This window comes from Mesocricetus auratus, unplaced genomic scaffold (assembly GCF_017639785.1).
Source record: "Mesocricetus auratus isolate SY011 unplaced genomic scaffold, BCM_Maur_2.0 Super-Scaffold_100018, whole genome shotgun sequence".
NCBI lineage: Eukaryota > Metazoa > Chordata > Mammalia > Rodentia > Cricetidae > Mesocricetus > Mesocricetus auratus.
Genome location: NW_024429199.1, coordinates 30,846,092 through 30,873,880, shown reverse-complemented (window position 1 = coordinate 30,873,880; position 27,789 = coordinate 30,846,092). Strand labels below are relative to the sequence as shown.

The window sequence follows — 27,789 nt, the reverse complement described above, 5'->3', positions numbered from 1 at the left end:
GACAGATCAGGCACCAGAGTGACCTCGAGTGATCTAAAGGTATAACATCAATTGGCAAGCTAAGCAATAGTGGAAGGACCACCTCGAATGCCCATTCCTGATAATGAACTTGATGTCTATAACTATCCGGGAGCCTTCATCCTGGGACTGATGGAAGCAGAGGCAAACACACAACTAAGCACTGAACTGAACCCAAGGAACCCAGTGACAGAGAGAGAGGAGTGATGAGCAAATTGGCAAGGAATGGGCTGGCAAAACCAGCAGAGACGGCTGATCTGAACAGGGGAGTGCTCTTGGACCCCAGACCGACAGTGGGGAGGCCAGAATGGGACTGATCTGGACCCCCCAAATGTGAGTGTCAGTGAGAAGGCCTGGGCAACCTATGGGGCTCTGAGCTGTGGATCAGTGTCTATCCCTGGTATACAATCTGTCTTCATGTGCCTATGGCACAAAGAGAGATGCTCTCTCAGCCTGGACTCTTAGGGGAGTGCCTTGACCCTACCAAGAGTGAAATGATAGACTCTAGACATCCCCTATGTGGAGGGATTTGGCAATAGGGTGGGAGGGAGGGTGGAAGGGGAGTGCGGGAGGAGGGGAGGGAGAGGGAACTGGGATTGACATGTGAAACAAGCTATTTAAAATTAAAATAAAAAATGATTAAAAAAAAATGAAAAAAAAAAAGTAATAGGTCCATATATCAAGGGTTCTTTCCCTCACTAGAATAACTTAGGTCATGTTAATTCAAAGTGTTCACTATGAGTTTTTATTTATGACATGCTTAATTTAACTGAGGATACAGTTCCCTGAATTTTACATCCCCAAATTGAAACCAAAATACAATAGGTTTGTGTTGTCTTTTGTACCTGAAATTACTTTTCTAGATTTTCAGAGGGGACATGAGGCAGGGGCAGGGGAAATCACAGATTGACATTTTCACGATACAATGTTGTACAAAAACAATTAGACAAGTTTGAAAAGTTGCATGTAAAATGGGTCAAGATAGAATTTACATCAGATGTACCCTAATTTCAATTGCTATGAATAAAAGTTTTCTGTCAATAAAAAAAAAAAAAAAAAAACACCTAAACAGACAGAAAGTAAGCACCCAGCTGGCAAGGGAACACTTGGAATGGATGCATGACTGTGTCATTGTCTGTCTTTCTTAGAGATAAACTAGGTGGTCTAGTTTGCTTTTCTGTTGTGATGAAAACCAAAAGTAATTTAAGGACGAAAAGGGTTTATCTGGCTTACACTTCCAGGTCACAATTCATCGTAAAGGAAATCAGGGCAGGAACTCAAGGAAGAAACTATGAAAGAATGTTACTTACTGGCTTGTTTTCTGACTCTCTTAGGTAGTTTTCTTATACAGTTCATACCTACCTGCTTAAGGATAGTATCACCCACAGTGGGCTGAAACCTCCTGAACCAATTAGCAATCAAGACCATTTCTCACATGCCCACAGGCCAATCTAATCAAAGCAATTCTTCAACTGAATTTTCCTCCTTCCTGTGACTCAGATTTCACCAAGTGACAACACAAATTAACCATACCAGGATGGAAGGACACAGGAGTCACTGAGTGGACCCTGATTACTAAGACTATTAATAGTTGGTATTATTTTCTTTATTCTATGACACTTAATTCAAACAATTCAACTTTCTGTCAGTGAAGTTGCACAATAACCTATAATATTCTTCCATGGTGAAGAGGGAGACGTTCTCACCCACCTCCATCCAACCAGGAGAGGAGCGTGCCTTGCCATGAAGAGGATAAGCAATTAGTAACACCTCCTTCATGATTCCTTTCACTAAACAGCCCATTTTATTCCAGTACGGGTTTTTAAAGAATTCTTAAAAAAAAAAAAAACCATGTGTTGTTGGTGCATGCCTTTAATCCCAGCACTTAAGAGGCAGAGGCAGGCGGATCTCTGTGAGTTCAAGGCCAGCCTGGTCTACAGAGCGAGTTCCAGAACTGCCTCAAAAACAATACAGAGAAACCCTGTCTCGAAAAACCAAAAAGGAAAAGAATTCCTCAATCAATAACTCACAAGACTATGTGAATGAAGGCAAGAAAGGATGAGCAGACAGCCATCTATAATAATGCATATGCAATGATAACTAAGCCTACTTTACACTAAATGCCCTTGGATACAGTGTTAAAATCCCTCATTTTCTTCAGGTACAAAGACATTACTAAGTGTTGCTAAGGGAAGGACGTAAATGGCAGAAAACACATTCACAAACACACAAAAAGAAATGCCATATACAATAGCCAGATAGTAAGTTATCAGTGTTTAACTTACAGCTTCTAACTGATCCATTAGCTTTGATAAAAATTTACGACACTCAGGAGTTTTACTATCAATCTTCATTCCAGTTTGCATAGCATATAAACGACCTACGCAGAAAAGAAAAATATGTTGATTTTAAATTCCTATACATTTAAAAAACACCCATCAGTTACTTAATTGCATCCATGGCTAAGCGATTTATGGCACCCATTCATGAGGACAAATTTCATTTGTTAAAATAAAACTGCATGGCATGCAGACCTGGGGAGGGGGAACAGCTTCCATCTTTGGTAAAATGTCTACTCTCTGATCACCCATAGCTGCTCTATAGTTTGGTATTTTCCTTTTTCCATGACATCGACCTCATGGTCCATGTGTCTGAGCTTCCACAGTTGCTGACCTTAAGGCAAGCACTGCTGACTGGACACCAGGAATGTGTGCTTGTTGCAGACTCCCACAACCCCCAGAGGCTCATGAGCCTTTGCGTCATATCTTGAATAGAATGATACCTAGTCATCCTGCTAAGTATACAAACTAGGAACCATCAATCTTGCTCCCACCAGTGGTTTGTGAGCGGTCTTATTCCTCACAACCTTGGACTTACCAGCTGAGCATGTCTTCTACATGCCTTTTCTATAACAGACAGAAAATTGGAATATCTGTCAATACTCTAAACAAGGTTTCACATTCCTGTGTGTTCTTGTCTCACGCTTACCCTGTCGAGACAGGCCAACAACACTGCTTTCTTGGCTCCAGGCTTCACCTTTGGTCTGCCTTCCTGGCTTTGTAAGCGACATTTTATGACACAGGAAGCAGTTGAACTTTTATACTTAAGTTTTTCTTTTAAGTGAATGAATAGTTAAAATAATTTTACCTAATAAGAAAAAATTTGTCTAAAATAAAATTAGACTTATTCTGGCTTTTGCCACACATATCTCACCTAAACAATGCAAGAGAACCACTATGCTAACATATTTTTACAAGAAAGGCCTTCTTTTGCTGTCATAAGGATGTATTGTTGAGTCAAAGCATTAAAAGACAAGTCAAGACAAGACAAAATACATTCCATGCAAAGAGTGCCCACCAAGAGCCAGATTAGAGGTGCTGATAGACAACTTGAGCAAGGATGGTGCCAACAGAGGCTTGAGCTGAAGTTTATTGGGAGAACTGCTCCAGTCATTTCAATGTATGCTTTTCCTCTAAATAAATACACCTCTTTAAAAAAAAAAGCATTTGAGATAAGGCTAATGCTGAAGACCTCTTTTACAAACACCCTTGCTTCAACACTTTTCCACTGCTGAGAACTGGAAATGTGTATGGTGGTGATTTTACGGGATGAACACTCACACACAATATGTCTGTAATTCCCCCTTCTGCAAACACAGGATGTCCTGGAGATGGCAGCACTAGCGTTTCACAGTACACATGGGTTCTTCTAGTAAAGGCACACTAGGGCAATTCTCAAATTTCACTGTCGTAGTTGGTCTTGTGTTATGGCACCTCCTAGTGGACATATGTACAAGTTGGGTTGGGGGAAGCAAGAGCTAGCATTCCCTAGTGCCGTTTTTGAGAGCTACTTTAAGGTGTGCTTTAAAAAGAGTACCACTATATAGTTACTTCTATAATCATAATTTATGCAAGATCCTATATCTCTTAAACTCACAAAAGCTGATATTAAACATAAACTGTGTCAATCTGGGGACTAAAAGTAGCATCTCACTGCATTTCCTAATGACATTACATATTTCCTAGATATCTTGGTACTCTACTTTATGAATTAGGACTGCTATGAAAGTTAAAATCTTCTACCAAACTGGTTTTATTTTTAAGAAACTGGTTTGAAGAACTATTGTTTTTGGCTTTCTAGAGGGTGGGAGGAAGAGGTAGGAATTAAAACCGGGGTATCATGTTAAATGAACACAATCTCAATGAACTATGGAACTCCAGTCTGCAGACACCCCCTCGGTCAGCCATGTTCTTTAGTAACTTGTCTAGGACTTTATCTAGGAAGACTACGCTAGTCAGTATTCACCCACTCCAACCCCTATTAAAGTAGGTTTGCTCCTTGTCTAACCACTTCTACTTCTGTTCAGGCCAAGGTTGAGTCTATTTTAGTCAGCTCTTTTGTATTTGAATTTAAAAGATTATGAACACTTCTTTGAAGAGCTGTCTGTGTCTTCTTCCAGGGTTTGGTTACATTTCAGTCCATGACAGACTCTCTAGATAGAAATATGTTAGCTACAAACACTATGGGCACTTTTTAAATTTTGGATAAGATACTGCCATTTCTTCACCAAATTAACCAAAGCTTGGGAACTTCCTTCTATCTATAGACATTTAAATTCTACATGATTTTCCTGTCTTCTTATGGCTTGATTTTCCAAATTTAACTCTATGTGTAGTAAAATCTCCTTACAACCATCTCTTCCTTGCCATCTCTTCCTACTATTACTCAGTAATTCAGCTCTAGGATTCAACTTGGACTATATACAACCTTTGTGATGCGCTCTTTGCTAGCTCTGAAACTCCATGGGCTTGAGGTCCTGTAATTTCATAGAGATGTACACTGACATGTGTACTGCTAACAAGTCTTTCTTTTAAACAAGGGAGCAAATCCTTATTTTGCTTAGGTTATTAGTTCGGGTTTTCTGCAATAAGCAAGCAAATCTAAATTCAATGCAAATACCATGACAAGCTTACTGACCTCTAAAATGTTATGTGTTCTGCTCACACACTGTCACTCTACAAAAGAATTACCACAGCAAGCTAATGTACAGCTGAAGTAAGTCTGTCAAGCACAACTCTGTGAATGCAACACTCTGTTCTTGAACATTAATTATATGTACAATTCTAGGCTTCCAGTTCATGGGCACTTTTCATTTTAAATTATAACATGTCTCCTTTCAGCTATGTCTGTAACCAGATTTAATTTTACCATGCATTTTCCTTTAAAAATTTTGAGGTAAGAGTATTGCTATGAATCTTGGGCTGGCCTGGGATTCACTATGTAAATATAATGCTAGCTTTAATCTTGCAGGCATTTGCTGTGTGCAGCCTCCCCAACTGCTAGGGCTAGACAGCTGTGTCCCCATGCCTGCTGTGGTGGCTTAAATGAGAATACCCAATAGGCTCAAATATTTTAATATGTGGTCCTTAGCTGGTGGACTGTTTGGGAAGAATTAAGAGGCGCAGTCTTGTTAGAAGTGTTGTGGCCTTGTTGGAGGAAGTATGTCATTGGGGGGGCAGACTTTGAGTTTTCAAAAGCCAACATCATTCCCAATTTTTCTCCCTGCCTCCAAATTGTTGATAAGATGTAAGCTCTCAGCTGTTGTTTAATTACCACGCCTACCTATTTGCTGCATGAGGGTCATGATTCACCACCTGAAATTGTGAAGTAACCTCCCCATTAAATGCTTTTTTTTTTTAAATTAAATAAGTTCTTGGTCATGGTGTCTCTGCACAGTAACAGAACAGTAACTCAGATACCTGTCTACAATATAGTTTTCAGTGTGAGCATCCTCTGTGACTGTACTTTTACCTGTAAATCCTTTTATTATAGCCCTCTGGCAAAAGCAGACTTGGCTAAATATGTAACTGCCCTTTTTCCCTATGTCTGCATCTAAGCGGCACAGACTGCTGGCAAACTGTCACGCTTGCAAATACAATGATTAATTCCAAATAAACCTGATACACACTTCACCAAAGTGCCAAGTTTTATTTTAAACATACTTTAACCTCTTTAAAACAAACATATCTATAAACATACACAAAATTAGCACACAATAGCTACTATGGAGACACTGACACTATAACATGATAATGTAATGCAACATAATAGTGACAGTTTCATTTTTGTATGCCTTTTCTTATTTTCTCTCACAGTAATGGACAGTGGACATTATGTTAGGTCTAACATTCAAGGAGAACAGTTAGCTACCCAGTAGACCAACTGGGGGAACAAGTGGTTAGTTAACGTAGTTAAAAGCCCAGATAGAGAAGGAGTGAGGTTGATTCCTAGACTTACCTTGTCTTCTCAAACAGCCTCAGGGCAACTATTGGAAAATTAAATCAGCACTTTCTTGCTACCATATGTAGTTTATTTTCATGTGAAAGATCTCAGTCCCTTATTAGTTTACTTGGCTTCTGTTGTTTAAAATACAGAAAACGGTGTATCTATGTCCTCTGAAGCAAAGATAAAATTGTTTATACTTCAATGTAGCCACAACCACTTATTTTTATTCTTCAGGAACACTTAAAATACAGTGCAAAAAATTTTATGGACATGACCTAAACTTTGTCCCCTTCATTTGTACATATATTAATCTGTATTATAAAGGCATTATTCTTGTCTTACTAATGAGATCTCAGATTCTGATTTGACATTTCTGTATTGGTTATATGTTGTGAGATATATGATTACACTGTGAACTCCGAGTTTGCCTCTGTTTGTGTTGATTGAATAAAATCAATATTGGGTCAGGAGGTGGAACCAGCAATTACTTGATAGAAAGCAATCACAGAGAGTCAGAGGGAGTCCGTAACACAGACACACAGACACAGACTCAGACACACAGACACACAGACACACAGACACACACACAGACACACACACACACACACACACACACACAGTAGTATGGAGGGACTCTTGAGTGTAGCGGTCCTTTTGGCTTGGAGATGGAGGTGGTATTCTTTCTGAGACAGCAACATAGATGAAAGATCAGCTAGTTGCTACTCAACCTCTCTAAGCTAGTAGGTTTTCACCCCAGCTTCAGACTCCCAAGTCTTTACTGGTAAATAGAATGCTAGAGATTTAGTTAAAAATTACATTTGGTGGTGGCAGCAGGAGGTGGATGGGAAGGGGATGATGTAGAAGTCTTACTGGGCTGCTGCCTGAGAAGCCAGCTTGCGGGAGCCACAGTTACTGGCTGAAACAACAGTAGATTCAGGTACAACCGCAGTGTTGGTGATAAAACAGCAGTTATGTGACTTACAATTTGAAGTTTGAAAAATGTAATAGAAGATATATCCTCTAATAATAATTAAAATAAGACCTTAAATCTCTTTATGAAAATTAGAAAATATCTTTTGCCATATGGATGGAAAAAAGGATCACTTTCACACAGAGCTGTCTGAGACAAACAATTCACTGTAGAAACAGATATATGATGAAAATTAATATGTAACACAGAAAATTTCTATTAAGATAGAACAAATGTATGTTTAGCTAAAGTTGCCTATAAGAAAATATTTATTTTACATTAAAATTTCTTTTAGGAGTAGGAGGAGGAGTTTTTAATTTTCTGAGATAATATAATTACAGCATTTCTCCACTTCCATGTACACCCCCACCCCAGTTCTTTTTCAAATTCATGGTCTCTCTTTGTTTGTTTTTATGAATAAATATTATTTGATGATGAGTAATGAGGTATGTTTGCAAAAGGATTAAGTACTTTCCAATCCAAGTTTAATTTAATGTGAGGCTTTTAGGAGACAAACATTCACTAATCATGAAGGCATGCATTATTCAAAGTTCCACAGGCTCTGAAAATAAATGTTTTAACAGATCTTGCTTATCCAAGAGAAATGTAAAAATGTCTAACATGTAAACACAAAATTTTACACATGCATATCAGAAAAGAATAAGGTTTTATTATAATAAAAGAACACAGCATTGAAATATTATGATATACATCAATGTTTAAAAATGAAATTTATTTCAAAAGATAGAACTTATAAATAAATGTCTGCTATATGGTCAGTATTATACTTTGTGAAGCAACTTCTAAGTCAAACACTGAATCACACTGCAGTTTTTATATCAGACATGTCTTACTACTTTCCAAAGGAAAACAACAGTAGCAATTTCCTCCCCTGCCAATACACACAGTCTGACCACAAATCAAATCAAAACAAGGAACAAAGAAGAGAGAATAAAAGAATGTCTGCTAAAGGGTATGCATTCATCCTTCATCAAACAAGCTTTTTGGAGTTCCTGTCATGATACAAGTGTTAGCATTCAGGCATTTGTACTGGCCTGTTCTTGGGTTGTGACAGGATATAGCCTCAGCTGCAGCCACAGCAGCAGCCACTAAGAGCATCACCTGTGCACATTCACTATGTTCCCTTTTAAAAGGGCCCTGCCCACCTCCCTTTCCTCCACCCTCCCTGTTCTGGTCTCCATTCTTCCACTTTTCCCACTAAAAAACCCTCCTCTGCTTGAACCCTGTCACATGGTGTCTTTCTCTCTCTCTTGAGTATTGCTTTTCTTAAATTACAACTACTTTAAGAAAAAGTAACTCTTAATTCCTACTAAAAGATGAAATTAAATTGACCTATGAATTAATATATCTAGGTTTTAATATCTACAAAATCAGGCTCTTTTATGCATACTCTCCAAGGACTATTTTATCCATGCTCCCCAAAGAACTAGAAACAAAAATGGTGACAAACAATGCTGGAAAACAAAAGAACAAAACACAAAGGGATTCAATGAACCACTAATACCTTGAATTTTGGCCAGACCTTTCCAAAGTGTCCTATGTCCAAGCAGAAACAACTAACTATGTTGCTGTGAAAATGTGTTGCATAAAGCAATAAGCCAACAGTTCAAGCAGATCAAGCAATTACAAAATTATGGAAACATAAGATGACAGTCAAATACTTCGAAACTAATATGAAAGTATTTATAGAAAAGTGAGTAAAACAAAAAAGAGAAATGTTCATAAGGGGATTCATGTGTAATGCCTAGAAATAATTATGCAAAGTGAAAAATTCACTTGATATATGATTAATAGTACAGCATAAACATTAAAAAAGAAATGGCTAGTGAGCCTCGGAAATAGTAATGGAAACCCACCCAAAATAAAACCTGGGGAAGCAATCTTAAGAAAAACAAACCTCTTAAAAACCTGCCTCTAGAAGTCCAGGAAAATGTAAAGTGTTTAGCTTACATGTGACTAGATTCCCAAATGAAGGAGGCTAACCAGAAAGGTGTCAGAAACAGGGTAAAGGAAAAACAAAAAACCTGTCAAATCCAGTGTACAGCAAGTGAAAGTTAATCTTTCAAAAAGAAAGTCCACGATAAAAGCCTATTTCTTCACAGCAGAGGCTGAGATAATGTCAGCATCAAACTGAGTAAGAAGGGATCCAGCTCTGGAAGAGAAAGACAACTTCAGATTTAAAGCTTAGGCTACAAGGGAAGAGAAATTATGAAAATGATGTTTATGTGGTTAAATGTATGAGAAATTAGTTTCTCACGTTATAAAAAATTTAAAACACAATAGTTAAGTAAAAATGTATTATAGGATATATGACATATGTATCAACACAATACATACCAACTATAAGCAAAGGGCAGGAAAAAACATGAAATACTTTATTTGTGAAGTTTTGTATCATATGACAGCAGATCCTGATGCCTAATGCAAACTTTATAATAACCAATAAATGGAGAAATATTAATCTCACATTGGAAGCATGACAGAATCCTTAACAAACAAAAACCAATTCTTGAGGACACTGGAGCGATGTTAGCAGTTAAGAGCACTCTAGCTGTTCGTGCAGAGCATCTGTATTCTATTTCCAGCACCTATGGAAGATCAACCCTCTGTAATTTCCATGGTAAGTGATTCCACGCCCTCTTCTGGCCTCTGCAGGCATTGCCTGCACATGGTACACAGATGTTTAACATGAAGGTAAACACACACAGACACAGACACACACACACACACACACGCACACGCATACACACATACACCCCTCAATTATCTACTAAAGAGGCAAAAAGGAGACAAAAATCAGAAAAATCAAATACAACACTGATAGCAAGAGTAGACAAAGAGGCTTGTATGGATCTCCCTGGGAAGGGGAAATAGAAGAGATCTCCTGGGTAAACCGGGGGCGGGGAATGGTGATGGGAACATAAGGAATAGGGTTGGGTTGGGCAGGATGGAGGTGGGACAGAAAGGGAGAGTAATGAAAGGGAAGTATTGATTAGGGTGGGCATTTCCAGGGTTAGGGAGAAACCTGGTAACAAAGAAAGTCCCAGGAATCCACAAGGATGAGCCCAGCTAAGACCTCTAGCAATAGTAGAGAGGGTGCCTGGACTGACCATCTCCTGTAATCAGATTGGTGATTACCCCAATTGTTATCAGAGAGCATTCATTAACTGAAGGAAACCCATGCAGAGATCCACAGCCAAGCACTGAGCCAAGCTTCGGGGATCCTATTGAAGAGAGGGAGGAAGGACTGTACAAGTCAGGTGGTCAAGGTCGTCATAAGGGAACTCATAGAAACAACTAACCTGGGCGCATGGGAGTTCACAGATTCTGGACTGACAGCTAGGGAGCCTGCATGGGACGAACCTAGGCCCTCTATGTATGTGTGACAGTTATGTAGCTAGGTCTATCTGTGGGACTCCTAGGAGTGGAATCAGGGCTTTTCCCTAATGCTTGAGCTGGCTTTTGGAACCTATTCACTATACTGGGTTGCCTCATCCAGCCTTAATATAAAGAGAGGCGCTTAGTCTTACCTCAACTTGACATGCCAGGCTTTGCTGACATCCATGGGAGGCCTGCCCCTTTCAGAAACAAAGGAGTTGTGGATGGGGGCTGGGAGAGGACAGAGGAGAGGCAGGGGAAGGGAACAGGAGGAGAGAATGGAGGGGAAACTGCAGTTGGGATGGAAAATATAGGAAAAATGTAATTAATTAAAAAAAGAGTAGGCTTAAATTCAAGTACATTAATAATTATGTTAAACAAATGATTTACCCCAATTAAAAGGCCAAGGTTGTCCTTTTAAAAAAAAAAGACTCAAGAATATACTGTCTTCAAGACTCCAGTGAACTGGAGTAATAATAACTTAAAAATAATATTAGCTGAATATTTACCAAGAGTCATTTATCTGTATAATCACTTAAGAGTGGCAAAATCAAATTAATTTACCACAAAAATATTGTGAAACTGATGTCGCTTTGTCCCAAGGTTACTAATAAAGTGCATATTTCCTGTCATCTGAGTCTCAAAGGTACTAAAACCACACATCAGAGAAAAGACAGACTCTTAAACAAATAGTGCTGAGAGAACTGGAGAGTCACATGTAAAAGTGTCAATTGGGATCTTTACGTCACTCACAAATCAACTCAAAATGGATCCACGTTCCTAATTAAAGACTTGAAATCATACGGGAAACACTTCACATTAGAGACATAGGCAAAGACTTTTGGAATAGGTTTCAAAACAGCTTAGGGAATAATATCAAGAATTGACAAATGTAATTACATAGAATTACAGAGATTCTGCCCAGCAAAGCAAACAATTACCAAGAAGCAGACAATCTGCAGATCATGAGAAAATCTTTGCCATCTATATATTCAGGGAATTAGTATTTAGGATATACAGATCATTAAAATATAAAACAAAGGAATAATCCAAGAAATAAATGAACAAATGTGTATCATTTAAAATAAGCCAAAGAGTCAATAAATACATGAAAAAAATGTCAACAACCTTAGCCATTACGGAAATGTAAACCCAAACTACAATGAGATTTCATGTTATCTCAATCAGAATGGCTGAAACCAAACCAAACCAAACCAAACCAATGCTGGTATGTGTGAGAGGCATGTCCATACGTGGGAAAGAGTATAACCACCATAAAAATCAGGATGGAGCTTCCTCAAAAACCAGAGCTACCATGTAATCTACTTACACACTTCTCAAGCATGCACTCAAGGAACAAGGCCGGCTTACTATAGATACCTGTACATCCATGTGTACTGAGACACCATTTACAGTAGGCAAGTTACATGACCAACATGCTAGTGAAGCAAGCCAACTCAGAAAGCAAATATCACATTTTCTCTCATCTGTGGAAGCCAGGGTGAAAATTGGAAAGATGACATTAAAGTAAAAGGAGACGACTGTGAAAAAGAAAGGAGATGAGGGAGAGGAGGTAAGAAAGGTAATGGATAAGAACTATCAAGTATGTTATGCATGCAAATGTCACAACGAAGTCCACTACTTATACAACATTAAAAATAAACTAAATTTCACAAAGTGAAGCATATTCGCCCAAGATCATGCAACTAAGTAACAGGTTAGGCTCTCACTTAGGTATAGTAGACCTCAAGTTGCCTAACCTTGTATCGCTCAAGCTCTCATCACACTTAGGTACACAGCATTGTATATGTGTTACGCATAAGTAAACACAAATTATATACCAGAGTATATAATTCTTCATACTTGTTTTTTACAGTATGTTGTGGACATTTTCTGTAATAAATGTAATTATCATTTCCACAGTGACATAACATTTTATTAATTAGAGGATTTGAACTTATCCATGTTAGCTTTACAATTTCAGCATAACATAAAAAAATCACGGCTAAAAATAGATTTATGTTGGACATTTTATACTACCCTATACTCCTTTCTGCCCACTTTCTTTGATTGAACTGCCATGTTAAAAAGCGTAGTCTTTACTCTCCTCTCATAGTGACTATTTTCTCATAGTGACTATTTCAGTATAAGTAAGACCCTAGCCTGGTAAGAGCCCTTGATATAATCATGGGTCATCATGATGATTGGCATAGTCATGTCATGCATTCCCCTCAGAAGAACTGAATCCTAAGAAGGTCAGGTGGCGAGTTACCTAAGATAGGTGTGAATTTGCACATAACGTTACACTTTACTCCCTTCAGGCAAATGCTACCCTGTAATGAGTGTCAGTGGGAAGTCAAGTGATTCTTTATGCTTTTGTATGTTTTTCGAGTTGTCTAAAATGAACATGCATGATTTTGACTAATGTTTCTTAAAGGTGACAAATCAATACTATATTGCTTCTAGAGGGAGCTGGAAAAGTGTATGTGTGTGTGGGGAGGGGGGTGCATGTGTGAGTCTATGTGCACATGAATGCCAGAAGACAGAGTTGGGTGTCTTCCTCACTGTCCACCACACGCTTTTTAGAGCCAGGCTCTTTAACTGAGCCTGGAACTTGCTGATGATATAGACTGACATTTCTCCCCAGATTATATCATTATCTTTTTACTAATTAGTTATCACTGACAACTTTTTAATTCAACATTCCTCCTCTTCATCTGTTATTCAGCAACAGAGGACCACAATGGCTGCAAATCAAACATCCCTAAAGAATGTTATAATGGCAAGAGTTGCATAAGCTTTTGTTATTTATCAATTTCTGTGACAATTGTGTGGCCATCGTTCTCCTCGGAGGACCATTGTTACCTTAAAATTCAGTCAACTCAGTAAATGCTCTTTTTTGGACACCGATTCTTTACTATGAAACTATCTCTGGTGGTCCAGCACTACTAGGCTCAGTAAAGAGTAAAGAAAAGCAAGTCTCCCAAAGTTCACAATCAGAAGAGAAGACAGGCAAATGAGCAGGCAGCCAGAGGAAAGTCAGAGAAAACACGGGGACTAAGAAGATGCACCTACAACTAGGGGCCAAGGGAAGGGCTACCAGGAACAACTGTGGCATTCACGCTGGGACCTTAGGGATCAGAATGGAGTGTGTAGTGGGAGAAGAAGAGTCATGGGGCAGAGCAGAGGCTGTGAGGCATAGAGACAAGAAAAGTCAGTCAAGCGCACTCAGTTTCAACAGAACTACAAAGCATGACTCAAAATCCAGTCAGCAGGCACCACACCACTGAAGACACTGCTACTTTCTCTGACTAACATTTGAACTTCCTCACTGCCTATGCCTTCTAATTATGTTTGGCTTTTGTTTTCAATGACTTTATTTGTTATAATATGAAATACTCCAACTTACACAAAGGGGAAGAAACAAAAACTTATACAAAAGGAAAAATACCACTCACATACAAACATTCCATTGCTTATGAATATATATAACTTTTTTTTTCTGAGACAGGGTTTCTCTGTGTAGCGCTACTCTCCTGGAACTTGCTCTGTAGACCATGTTGGCCTTGAACTAACAGAAACCCACCCACTTTGTAATTCTTGAAAATTATATAATTTTCTACCAGCGAAGACACCGTTTTCATAGTATTTGTTTGTACATTTATGATACATTTACACACACACACACGCACAATTTGTGCTTTGAAATTTTACACCTCTATTTATAGCAAAATTTGTATAGTATTTGTGCCCCACACATGCTAGGCAAGTGCTCTAACATGAGATATTTCTCTACGCTATTTCTTTTCTGAGACAGGTTCTCATGTAGCTCAGGTTGGGTTTGAACTCTTGATCCTCTTGCCTCTATTACCAGAGTACTAGGATTATAGATATATGCCATGATGCTCAGCAAACTTGAGAATGCGAAGATCTTCCTGCATTTGACATTACCTACAGGACCAGATCTAGCAGTGTCCAAAATATTTCAGTGTGTGTTGTTTGTAGGGACTCATGCATTTTCTGGTTTTATTAAAGAACATACTTCATGGAATTCTGCTTAAAGGTCTTACAATATTACAACATTTGTTTTTTTATTTCATAAACACAAGTTTCCCCAATCACTGCTTGTCTTAGTTATGATCACCATAGCTGTGATGAAACACCATGAGCAAAAGCAACTTGGTGGCAGGTTCATTTCCCTCACAGTTCATCACCAAAAGCAGTTAGGACAGGAATGCCAACACGAAGGGTGCAGAGGCCAGTTAGAGGAGCTGCTTACTTGCTTGCTCCTATGGCTTGTTCAGCTTACCTTTTTATAGAACCTAGGACCACAATGGGCTGGGTCCTCCCTTATCAATCACTAATCAAGAAAATGTCCTGCAGCCTTTCCTACAGCCAAAGCTTCATTTTCTCAATTGAGATCCCTCCTCTTAGAGGACTCTAGCTTGTGTCAAGGTAATATAAAAACTAGGTGGGACACTAAGCTGAATGTTAGTAATTAGCACTCTGTCTTTCATTAGTTTGCATTTTCTTGTTTGTTTATTCACAGGAATCTTATGTCTGTAAGGATTGGGGCTGGGGATATGGCTCAATGGTAAGGCTGTTGTGCAAGCATAAGGTCCTATGTTCAGATTCCCTGCACCTGCCATCATTCATACTTCTTGTAAGTGGGAATTAAAACGATAGAGGAATTGTAGTTTTAGTCTTTTTAATCTCAGAGAAATGAACATTTATGATGTCATTAAAAAAAACCCTCCATGAGCATGCTAGCTTTATTCATAGCACTAATAGCTGGGAATGACCTGAATGTCCTTCAACAGCTAAATTGTCAACCTGTAGCATACACATAAAAGACCATGAACGAGCATGAATGTCCTTCAAGAGCTAAATTGTCAATCTGTAGTATACACATAAAAGACCACGAATGAATATGTAAAAGGGAAACATTAGATGAATCTTCAGGGAATTATGCAAACTTAAAAAAAAAAGGTCACTGCCCCCAAAATACGGATAATGTATGATACCACTTCTGTAGCATTTTTATATGCATGTACAGTGTTGTGGATCAAACACAGGCCCAGTGCATGCTAGGAAAAGCTAAGACAGCTCCACTGCTGGCTGTTTAGCATTTTAGAGAAGGGAGAACAGATGAGTGGCTGCTAGGAGACAGCAAAGGTGGTGCGGAGAATAAGGCAGGTGTGGTAAAATGCACCATGATGGATGCAAGGAACATAAAAACCATTTTGTGTAACGAACGTAGAAGCCATTTTATGTGATTTGAAATAATATGATGGCTGAGTTTGCCATCAGACAGCTCTGATAAGAGCTATGCCTCAAAGCAAGCTCCTGGCAGGCCACCTCCTTCAGCAGCCTAGCACAGGACAGGCCTTGATAGTTTAATGCGCTAACTCCAACGTGGTGCTGATGTGCTAGTGAACCAGCCCTAAGCTGAGAGCCCTGAGAGCGACAGCTACGACCAATGAAATTACACAAAACTTGCCACTTTGGGAATGGTCTCTAGGATCACACTGCTCCTGAGACACGGCTGCTCGGGCTCCTGTGTTGATATCTATTGCCAAGTGGACTTGAGACTCTGTGCATGGCCTTAGCCTCAGTGACCACTGAATTCCAGCACTGTTGCTGGACCCACTTGTCAACACTAGCAGTTGGCCTCTGCTGTCAAGGACCTCCAGGACCTCCGTCAGCGCCATTCTCCCAGCCTGCCACAGCCAAGGACTTCGTGGTGGATGTGTGTGGAGCCTGCAAGCTTCTGAGGAGTCCTTGCAGAAGAACATTCCCCACTGGAACCCTGCAGTAGCATTTCTCCCACGACAACTGTTCACCACTTGTGGAGATGTCTATTTAATTTTTATATCGAATGATAATATAAGGAATGTTTATGTGAACAAATCTAGCATATTCCAAAGACAAATCTTGGCTGGACATCCTATTACCAAGTGCCTTAAAGCCCACAGGCCATCCATGCATTCTGGAATGGATTCTTAGGCTGTTGTGTCTTGACGGCCACGGTAAGCGTAGGAATGTGCACTGACAAAAGTGTTTAGAACTGAGTGTGCATATGCATAAACAAACACATGCAAGACTTGGAAATCTGAGAAAACACTGGTAGACTGTACCGATTTCAATATTCTGGCTTTGACAATGTATGGCATTTGGGGGGACAACAGGCTTTTTCTGTATTATTTCTTATACTTTTGCATAGGCCAAGAGCAATCATAAAAGAAAAAAGCTTAATTAAAAAATGAAATCGCTGGCCATGGTGTCACACACCTGCAATCTCAACAATCGGGGGGGGGGGGGGAGACAAGTGGATCTTGTTGAACTGGAGGGAAACCAGGGCCACAAAGACTGTCTGAAAGACACAACACAACACACTGCAACAGAACAAGATGAACTTGTGATTAGTGCCTCAAATGGACAGATTTTCCATTGTGGAGAATTCACTGTGTTCGCTGAGATTATGTTAAATAGCTTAAGCAAGGAAACATCATAGTATTGCTAAACAGGGACAAAAAATAATCTAGTATATTGTTTCAGTATTCACTTTTGATACAGAAAGAAAACAAGACAACAGACAACCTAGAAATGTAATAATAATATTAAGGTAACTTAAAAAATATAAAACATAGGAAAATTCATATTGGGCCAAGGATTCACTCATTTTTGGAAATCACATAATTACTCAGGAATAAATATAACACATAATTTAGTTTGGATTGCATATTCTAAGGAACTCTTAACTACAATGATATCTGTCGTAGGGATTGGATCCAAGTAAAGACAGAGTTTCCTTTAATAAATACTTTATAAACAGAGACCACAGATACTTTTTCTGTGCATATATCTGCTTCCCTGTGCAGGCATGTATAGCCAGGGATCAAAGTCAGGTGTTTTCCTCTGTTGCTTTCCACCTTGTTTCCTGACACGGAGTCTCATTGAACCTGGCCTACACCCCCAGTGGCTAGGCTGGCTGGAAGTAAGCTACTGGCATCCACCTGTCTGACCTCCCCAGACTCACGTTATCCTGCCTTCTTTTATACATGTGCTGGAGAGCTGAACTCAGTTCTTATGTTTGCATAGCAAACATTTCACCTACTGAGCAATCTCTCCAGCACCCATTTCTCTAACCTGGAAGATCAATTTATATATTTCAATAGCTTGAAGCACGAAACAATGTTCCTCACTGTGAAATTTTCTATTGGTGCCATCATGTTGGCATTAAAAGTCTTTTGGATTTTAGAGCATACAGAATGTGTGTGAGGGCAATAAAAATCTAATTTTAAAGATTTAAAAATAAACTCAGTAATAAGAAACTATCACAAATGGCCAGGCAGATTTGAAAACAAATACTCAGAAATAAAAAATAAAAGTTGAAGTCAACATAATAGATGTGCTAAGCAACAGAGTACGTGGAGGTTAAGACAGGCTTCACGACTTACAACGGAACACAGATGAGATGCAGAATTGAGAGAGGGAAGTTAAAGGGAAAAGGATAACATGTACGCAATAAAAACTTCACAACTATAACAAACAATAAGAATGTAATAATTTTCCATAATTGATAAAAGATCCATTTACAGTCTTAAGAAACCAAATCCCAAGGGAGTACACAGAAGAAATCAAGGCTTAGAATGTATCCTAGAAACTGATAGACAATTTATATTAAGCATTTTGGAAATAGAACTTCCTGAAGAAAAACTAGACCATGAATTGGAGAAAAATACCTGCAACACATGCAACAAAGGATCAGTATATATTATTAGGAAGAGACAGGTCAATAGAAGCATGGGCAAAACAACAAAAAGGCAGTTCAAAAGGAAGCCACATGTTTAATTAGCATATGAATAGACCCTGAACCTCATTAAAACTCAGAGAATTGCAAATATCATTTCAAAGAGACAGCATCCACAGCCACCAAATTAGCAAAAATTAAAAACTTGAGTAGCACCAAATGTGAATACATTAGTATGTTCCTATCAGTCCTTAAACTCTGCATGGATACCATGCACTATCTTGTACATGGGTCTCATAATAAAAACTGCATTACAACCAAATGAGTTTTGCCATGAAAATGACCATTCAGGACTCTAGGGAGAGGGATTCCATTGAAGTAGAAACAGGCATGAAAACCAGATGGCACAGGCTAAAAGGTCCCTACCAGGAAAGGGTGAGGACAAGAGTGGACTCCCACTTCAAGTTTGCCTAAAAGGTGGAGTGATACTTTACAAAGATGAAGTACAGCCATCTTCTGGCTCAATTTTAGGGGACTGTCACGGGAAACACTTCTCTTAGGGTTTTTAATTTTTATTTCTTATGTTTAAACAAAGGAAGCAGGGAGCAAGGTTAGAAACAGAGGGCAAGAATGAACAATTGACACAGGAATGTCCTGGGTAGTCACAAAAGTGCACAGTAATAGGTGTGAGAATGGGGCCCAGCTTGGAGGGGGAACAAAGGACCCTGTTTCAGTTCAGAGTTCTTTGTTCATGTACCAGTTCCTCTCTGGCTCTATGCTCAGCATCCCAGCTCTTCTGGACTGGTCCCCTGGACCGTCACACTTTCATTCTGTCTATAGGTATATTCTTCCCCAAATACTGGTTTCAACTGTCAGTGAAGAATCCTCTGAACAAAGGAAAATGAAATCCCCTCTCCACTATTGCGGTATTCTGGTCCTTCTATTCCCATTCCCGACTTGCTTTATATAATCCATGAGCCCTGATGAAGCAACCAGCTCCCATCAGTTCTATGAATTTTTTTTCTTCTTTTACAGTTCCTAGGAATGCCTGGGACCGGGTAAAAAGGCTCAATAATCACATCCTGAATGGTTAGCAGGACTTGGTTGAGGAAGTTAAGAGAGCATGCACGGTGAAAACAATACTCAAGGCATTTACAAAGATGAAGTACAGTCATCTTATGGCTTGCAGAAGATGTGACAATTCAGATCTGAACTCATGAGGAGTTTGGCAACTATGGGAGGCGGGGAGGGAGGACAACGACATCCGAGAAGGGAAGGGATGACCTGGTCCGGGTTGTTGCTAACAACGTCCACAATACAGGACACACCGTATTCTGCAAGTTCTTCAGAGGCTCGGGGCAGTACAATCATTTCTTGCAACAAAAATAATATGACTATGAAATCCAAAATATAGTTTACCTAAAACCACCACCCCTACCCACTTTCCCAACTCTAAAAGCCTGCACAAACTTAGACCTGTTTTCCCTGGGAACACTGGTTAAACTTTCCAACTTTCAGGATGCCAGAAAGACGTCTGAAAATTCTTACTGGCTGGGGAAGAGGCTTATGGGAAGCAAAAGTCAAGAACAGTCAGATTCAAGGTTTTTTTTTTTTTTTTTTTTTTCCTTTAGTAGCAGACACACTCCACCGGACCGTTTCCAGAAGCCGGAAGCGGTCATAAGCACCCTGCACTCTTGGTTGTGTTTCCCCTGCGTCTACCTTCCCATGCCCGGGACGCCCACTTGCGCGGCGCCCCGTCCGTCGTCTACCCAGGCGGCTTGCGTGTGCACACACAGCCCCCGGGAGGACGTGCAGACGACTCGGGGGCGGGTGGCAGCCAGTGCCCAGGCTCTGAGGCAGGAGAGGCAGGGGACACTAAGGTTTCCCAGCGCGGGCCAGAGGTCAGGGCTCAGGTCTAAAGCCAGGGGGCGGGGCGGGGCGGGCCTCGAGAGCGGAGGGCGGCGACTCGGAGGGACTCACAGTAGTAGGCCACCACGGGGTCCCGCTTGTCGTGCTCCTGGGCCGTTCTCAAGTGATGCTGTATGCTCTTAAACTGCGCGGGCAGCGGCGGCAGCGGGGCCAGCGCGGCCATCTCCACTCCCCGAAGCGCCACTTCCTACTCGCCGGCCACAAACACTTCCGCTTCCGCCTTCGAGCGGGGCAGATCCCACCCACTCTCGGGTTGCCCAGCGGCTCGTCGGCGGGTCGGTGACGGATGCCCGGAGGAGACAAACTTAGCTGCCTGGCTTAAAGCGTTTACAACGCGGTGACAGTGAGTCTTCCGTGTTGCCCACGGCACCAGCGCCCTCTGCTGGTACGAGAAAGAAGCGTTTTTATTTAACTTTTTGTGTTTTTTTCTTTTTTTGGGTATGGAACAGAAAGAGAAAAAAGAGAAAATAAGAAAGTAAAGTTCATTGATTGGGAGAAAGGAAAAGGCGTCATATAACTTCCAGTTTCCTAACCTTAAGTTTGTATATATTAACTACCCCATCTCTCTCCGTGTGTGTGTGTGTGTGTGTGTGTGTGTGTGTGTGTGTGTGTGCGCGCGCGCGCGCACGCGCGTTGGAGTGGGGTGTCTCATTAATTTTAATAGAATAAAAATGATCACAAAATGAAATTTATAAACATTCACAGAAAGTACCCACTGCAGCTTTTCTAGAAATGATAGGGAGATGCTGGAAAGACAGATGTGAAGGAAGCTGGACCTGGAAACAGCCACTCCTTTTGGTTTAGAGGCTTTAAATTCCTGCATGAGAAGTTCTATGTCTAAATCTTCATCATGAAATCTGCATGGTCGTATATTGGACTAAATAGGCATCCCTTTCCAAACTTGAAAGCTGAACACGTGGAAATTAATGAAAATTGAATACTTTCTCTGATCTAGGTAGTGTATACTTCTGTGACATAATCCTGTGTAAGTTTATTAATCACAGAAGATGTTGAACACTTAGGAAGTGTACTCTGTTTCAGTCCTTGTCAAAACAGAGTCCTGGAGATTTATTCAACACTTGCAATTCAGGTCATTTTACAGCGTGCGTCACATTTTCTCTCTACCAGCGATGATGATGATGGTAATGATGATGATGATGATGATGATGATGATGATTTTGTGCCTCCTCTCCATTCCATAGTAGCATCTTAAGAAATTACATTTCATTTTCCCCCTTCAGTAACCGCTTCCGCGCCCCTGCCCAGGTCTTAACTTTGAGGGTGTATCTTAGAACTGTTTTTACTGAAATCCCAGTACTACCCAGAAATAAAATCTAAAGCTATGACATTTCCTACACTTAAAGTTTTCTGATCATTCTCCTCCCAATGTCCTTGTAGTGCATCTCTCTAGATATTTTGTCTGTGTGTTTCCTAGAGTTTGTGCTTTACTTATTTTTATGTAATTTAATGAATTTAAAGTTAGTATATAAAGTAATGGGTCTTAGGGTTTGCTATGACATTTTCATATATATATATGTGTGTGTGTGTGTGTGTGTGGTGTGAATCATGTATAAAGTACATAATGATATGTAAGTATGTAATAAAGCAATGTTTGACTTGTCAAAAATCTTTTTTATATCTATTGAGATGACCTTGTGATTTCTGACCCTAAGTATATTTATATGGCATATAACTTTTATTGGTTTTATATGGAATATGTTGAACCAACCTTCTTACTTGGGATAAAATTTTCTTGGCTGTGGTTTATGATCTTCTTAATGTGTTCTCAAGTTGTGTTAAAAAGTATTTTACTAGAGTTTTTGTATCTGTGTTCATTGCCAGTATTGGTATTTAGTGTTCCTTTGCCTTACCTGGTACCAGGTAACACTGCTGTCACGGAATGAGTTTGGTAGTGTTGTTTCCCTTTATAAACATAGAATAATCTGAGAAGTATTGCTGTCAGCTCTTCTATAATAGTTCATTAGAATTCAATACTGCCTGTTAGGTCTTTTATTTATTAATTTATTTGTTTGTTTGTTTATTTATTTATTTTCTTCCCCTATTAGGAATGGGGTTCTGTTTGTTTTTGGCTTACTGTATTTAAATAATCAAATTTTCCCTCTTATGAAATTCATTCTGCAGTATGTTTTGTATTTCCACATGAAATTTAGATGCCACTTGTAGGTATTTACAAAGCTTTGCTGAGATTATATTGAATTTATAGATCTATGTAAGTGATTAAGGCTACCAACACAGTGATGGCCAGGAGAGGCTTTATTTTTATAATTTAATTTCTTCCAGTAATGTCACATTATTTTTATTGTACCTGTCTAGCAAATATTGTGTGATTTTTTTATGTGTTTCCTGAGTTTTAGCCTATTGTAAATGGGAATATGTTTATATACTTCAGTATTTTATTGCTCTACAGATGTACTTTTTTGAGGGGGGATGCATTTCATTTTTCTTTATTGTTTTTTATGTTTTAGAATTTTTATGTACTGTTGCATGAGAGGAGATGATATTACTTCTTTTACAATCTGCATATCTGTTATTTGGTTTTAGTGAATTTACTGAAGAGATCTTTTGGCACATGTACATTTTTTGTTATTTGGCTCTTAATGAATTACAGTTCAAATTAAGCCAAAACAGCAAAAGTGGAAATGCTTCTCTTGGTTCAGATCATGGGGAAAACTGTTCATTAGTTTCAATATTATTGGGTGTTTCCCAAGATTCCTTTATATGCTTTATTTTTCATCAAATTTAGATTATTCTCTTATCAAGTACAATGTTTTGGTTTTGTTTATTTCATCAGAAATGACTATTAAATTTAAAAATTAAATACTTTTATTTTAATATGTTAAGATGGCTATATTATTTATTCTTATAATACAGTTCAATTATATCAATTGTCTTTTAAGTGTTTATAAAAAACCTGTCCTTTCCAGGATAAACCCAACCTGGACATGTTCTTTCTGTGTGTACATAGCTGGATTACATTTGCTAATATAATTTTTTCTAAGAACTTTCAATAACAAAATTATGCTATGTTACTCTCTTTAAACAAAATGGGAAATATTTTCTACTTTTTCTGACATGGTCTTGCTCAGGAAGCTGGGAGCTTCTTTTTATCTTTGTAAAGAGATTTTGTAATGTTTTCTCTTCCTTAACCATTTGGTGAACTTGAACAGAGAGGCCACCTGGATCTGGAGTTTTCTTTATGAAAAGGATTTTAACTTTAATTTATTTAGCAGATTCAAGAATATTTATGTTTTCTGTGAATTTTGTCAGTTTCTCTTGTCATAGTAGTATGGGTTTCAAAGAATTTCTTCATTCCATCAAACTTATTGTTACATTGTTCAAGTATCCTTGTGATCATGCGAATGTCCTATCACTTTTCATTTATTATAATGGTGATTTCTTTTTTATTCATTATCTAAAAACTTACTAGTTTTGCTAAGCTGTGAAATAATAACCATTTTTATGCATTTCGTTTAACTTTCATTTTCATATTTCTGTTTCATGTTATTTTTATTGCTATCCTATTTAATGATTTTTAGCTGTTGTTTTGCTAATTTCTTGAAGTGTGAAGATAAATAAATTTATAAATTTAATGAGACAATGTAGAACTTCTATAGGCAGCCACACAATTTTTTAATTCTTTTAACAAATTTCAATAAGTTGTTTTCATTATCATTTGATTTATAGTACTTTTTAATTTTGATGCGGTTCTTCCTGAGTCCCTGGATTAATATAAATGTATCAGTGACTTTTCAAATATTTAGATATTTGCTCAACATCTTATTTTTCAAATTTATTTACAATTTACTTCCATTATGAAAAGTCACTACTTTCTGAATATCACTGAATCACCCAACAGTGTGTGTTTCCTTTAGGTACTGGGTTTTGTTTTGTTTTAAAAATTTGACCTATTAGTGTAGTACATATTAAATAAGAGGTCCTCAGGAGCTATTCATGAGTGAAACTACGTTGGATTTTCTTCTATGCTTTCATATGAAGCAACATCAATGATTTAAAATCCTAATATGTAATTTGTAACATCAAATATAGTCTTAAGAATGCTTAATAAACTTCCACAATTTCAGTATTTGACTGAGTGTGCATGGTTCCCTACTAAAATATCGACATGAAACAGTTGGCTATAACTATTCTTAAATGACATAAGTGAGGGTGATCGTTGAAAATACAGACAAAAAGAAAGAAGTGCACTGATTTTCTATAAAATTACCTGTGCGATAATTTCAAAAATATTGATGAATTATAGCTTAATGTAAACAAAATTTTCCATTCAGATAGTTTTAAATACAGAATTAATGTAAAGGCAGGGTATGTATAGGCACAACAAAAAACAAGGAAGCCATGCACAGTGTTATTCATAGCAATTCTAATTTATTTCTTAACTATCTCCATGACCATTTAATATTGAAGTTTCGGGAAAACAATATGGGTTTAATATTAAAGATGCAATTGCTCATTTTCTCTGAATTAGGGATAAAACTACGTAATGACTTTTAATTAATTTTATTTTGTGTTTAAAGTTATATTTGACACAAACGTAAAGGTAATCACGTCCTCAAAGTTAAAGTTACATGGTTCAAAGATAGGGAAGACCTGGATTGTGGTTCGGTTGTGTGACTTGCTGCACATAACATAACGTCTCCGGACATCAACGTTCCAGTCTTTAACTGAGGTAAGACGTTTCTCTGGTCACAAAATAATGTGATCACCTAAAATGTTGCATATGAGAGAAGCCTACACAATTCCTATTTTAAAAATGAATTATCATTAGATGTATGTGTACATTATCATAGAATAAGTGATAAAATAAAAATAGGAGATATTTGCTCAAAAACACCTAGTTTACAACTTGGTATCTTAGTCTCTAATACACATAAATTACAGACACAGCAAAATTTAAACAGCATATGGGATTGAGGTACTCGATGAGAAAACTGAACATAAATGATTGATAGGAACTATAGTGTGACAATAAGCAATCCACCCTGTCATTGTTTAAAGAGGAAACATGATCTTCTGAATATGATCTCAAAAATCTCAGCAACACATAATACCATGGTGATTACAGTAAAGGTATACATTGCGATGAGAAAAATAGTTTTCTCAAAGTGTTCCGGAACCATGCATTTTAGAACATTTATTTTTTTACCAAGGGATTCAGCATCACACAAGTATACAGGGTTCACCTGGAAGCCGAAGAGGTGAATCTGTAGCCAAAACGCTGCCACCTCCAGGCTGATTCTTAGCAAGACAGAGAGGATGTAAATCACAGTGTACATGGGCTTTTGAAGGATGCATTCTTGATTGATGCTTTTACATGCCGCATAGAGGTGGAAGATAGCTCCAGGAAGCAGGACAATCACCAGTTGCAATGCCCAGAACACCTGAGTGTATCAGAACTATTTTAGTCAAATCAGATAAGCAACAGGTCATGGATGTAGCAAGGGCCAACTTAAAAATTCTGTTTTCACAATTGCCTGATGCAAATGAAAATATGGTGAACAAACATAGTAGCGCTGATACATATCATTTATTTTCTAAGATTTTATAACTTTAAACATATGACAGTTGGAAAACATCATATTTTACTATTACTACTATCCGCTAATTATGATGAATTATTTGATGGTAATAGCGGCTTCATGTCTTTATGCTAAATACAGTCAGAGATAGTAGAATACTAGATTTGAATTTTTTGAGGACCTCAAGTTACATTTTCTCAAATATTCAGTCAATTAAGAGGAATACAGTTCTCAAAATTATAGGAGGAAAAAAAAAACTACATGTGCTGAGGAGTCAATGTTTGCATGCATACCCGAAAACTTACTTGGGGAGTTATTGGCCTGAACTGGTTGTAACAGAATAGATTTATCTCCCTTTTGTCTGGGTCACAGCTGAAATGCAAAGCCTCATTGCCATAAACTGCAAAGCCCAGCACTCCAAGGAAGAACATCCTCACGGAACCGAAGAAGAGGGTGTGGAACTGACCGATCACTGTCGGAGGTTTCACCTGTTGGTTTGGGAGGGAGGGGGAATTGGGTTGGAAAGGAACATTTAAAAAGGATAATTGGAAGGATATTTTTATGTTCACATTTAAAAAAGATTTTAAAAATGTTGAGATCTGAGACGTTTTGAAACAAGACAGATGTTTGAGATGATCATAGTCACTTAAAGCCTGAATGAGTGTTGTGCCTCGTTACTCTTCAGTTATAGAGGGCAGGAGTCAATCGGGCTCTATTGCCGATCAAATGGGTGAGTTTTGAAACACTTTAACCAGCTTTGAATTCAATGTAATCTCTTTGAAATGAAACCATAATATCTTAGAATGTCTGGCTGCCTCTTTTGGAAGATTGGATGACAAATACAGCATTAAACTTAGGACTAATACTATCAAAATGACAGAACGTTATTTGCTTAGTGTTGGCAAGATTTTTTTCATACTTAATATTAAGAGTGCAAGCTACTTCAAAGAATCAATCGATGAAAGTGCTTCAATAATTAATCTACCTAGAATTTTAAGTTCAGACTATTTTACAGAACATGGTTGTTAGATATGTTACTTTTATTTGTAAATGCACATTGAATGTGCTCATCAACACACATGCCAATGGGGTTAAATATACACAGACAAAAATTCACGCAATCGAGTTTCTTGTTCGCTACTTACACATCCTTCGTAGAAGTTCTTGATGTAGTTTAGAGACATCTTTCAGGAGATGTTATCTTGGCATTCCTGTGGACTATTGTTAAAATATGTTGTCAGTTTGCTTCTACCAGCATCAAACTCTTACATTCTCTCTTGACTTGTACAGCAGAAACCACCTATCTCTGCAAATTTCTCTCCCCTCCTCCTTTTCCTTTCTTTTTTCCTCATAGACCTCTGGGGCCCTAGTCAACTTTCCTATCTCCATCTCAAAACAAAACAAAAAACAAAGAAACAAAAGCGGAGGGCATGTGGTCAATCTAATAATCCCTTGGCTTGCAAGATCAGCAAAGCCAGCCAGTCAGCCAGGAGTGCCAGCAAAGCAGGCCAGCAGACAGATGCCCTGAGCACCCAGGGCCCTGCAATCTCTTGAGAATTGCTTAGATGTGAATTGGCACACTGTGTAATCTACAGTGTTATTTGGCATGTCCTAAAGTACACGGAAACATTGCTGATATTTTCTGATTCCCTTCCACAACATATATTGCTAATTTCTAAGACGTCTAAGAAGTTGCAAACACGGGAGTTTGATGATTATTACAACACTGAATATTATTAGTGTGTTGTGATATGTATCTTTTTGCTGAATACTTGCAACAGATGTGGAAAAAAGATGCAAATATGTGCCCTGAGGATATATTTGTGGAACGATAATCAAGATAAGACTAGTGTCTATCATGAATCATAACAATCTTT

General features: G+C 38.4%; 2 protein-coding genes across 2 annotated transcripts in view; both read right to left on the bottom strand.

Annotated features, from left to right (window-relative positions):
* Vta1 (vesicle trafficking 1) overlaps positions 1–20,575 on the bottom strand; it is a 48,611-nt gene extending 28,036 nt beyond the window's left edge. The window contains exons 1-2 of the mRNA XM_005065856.4: positions 20,406–20,575; positions 2,304–2,398 (exon numbers count right to left, since the gene is read on the bottom strand). Of these exons, the coding sequence (XP_005065913.1) occupies positions 2,304–2,398; positions 20,406–20,517 (207 nt within the window). The 5' untranslated portion in view covers positions 20,518–20,575. The remainder of the gene's footprint in view (positions 1–2,303; positions 2,399–20,405) is intronic.
* Positions 20,576–25,378: 4,803 nt separating this feature from the next.
* Gje1 (gap junction protein epsilon 1) lies at positions 25,379–27,096 on the bottom strand. The gene is made up of 3 exons (XM_005065855.1): positions 27,058–27,096; positions 26,218–26,400; positions 25,379–25,774 (listed from the first exon to the last, which is right to left on the bottom strand). Exons 1-3 carry the CDS (start codon positions 27,094–27,096, stop codon positions 25,379–25,381), a joined length of 618 nt encoding a protein of 205 aa, XP_005065912.1.
* Positions 27,097–27,789: the final 693 nt, after the last annotated feature.

Bases quoted from the DNA above. Each gene is read 5' to 3' on its own strand.
- Gje1 (XM_005065855.1), bottom strand. From the start codon at position 27,096: ATGTCTCTAAACTACATCAAGAACTTCTACGAAGGATGT. The intron at 26,401-27,057 runs GTAAGTAGCGAA...CCAAACCAACAG, and splicing joins AGAACTTCTACGAAGGATGT to GTGAAACCTCCGACAGTGAT. The intron at 25,775-26,217 runs GTAAGTTTTCGG...TGATACACTCAG, and splicing joins TCAGGCCAATAACTCCCCAA to GTGTTCTGGGCATTGCAACT.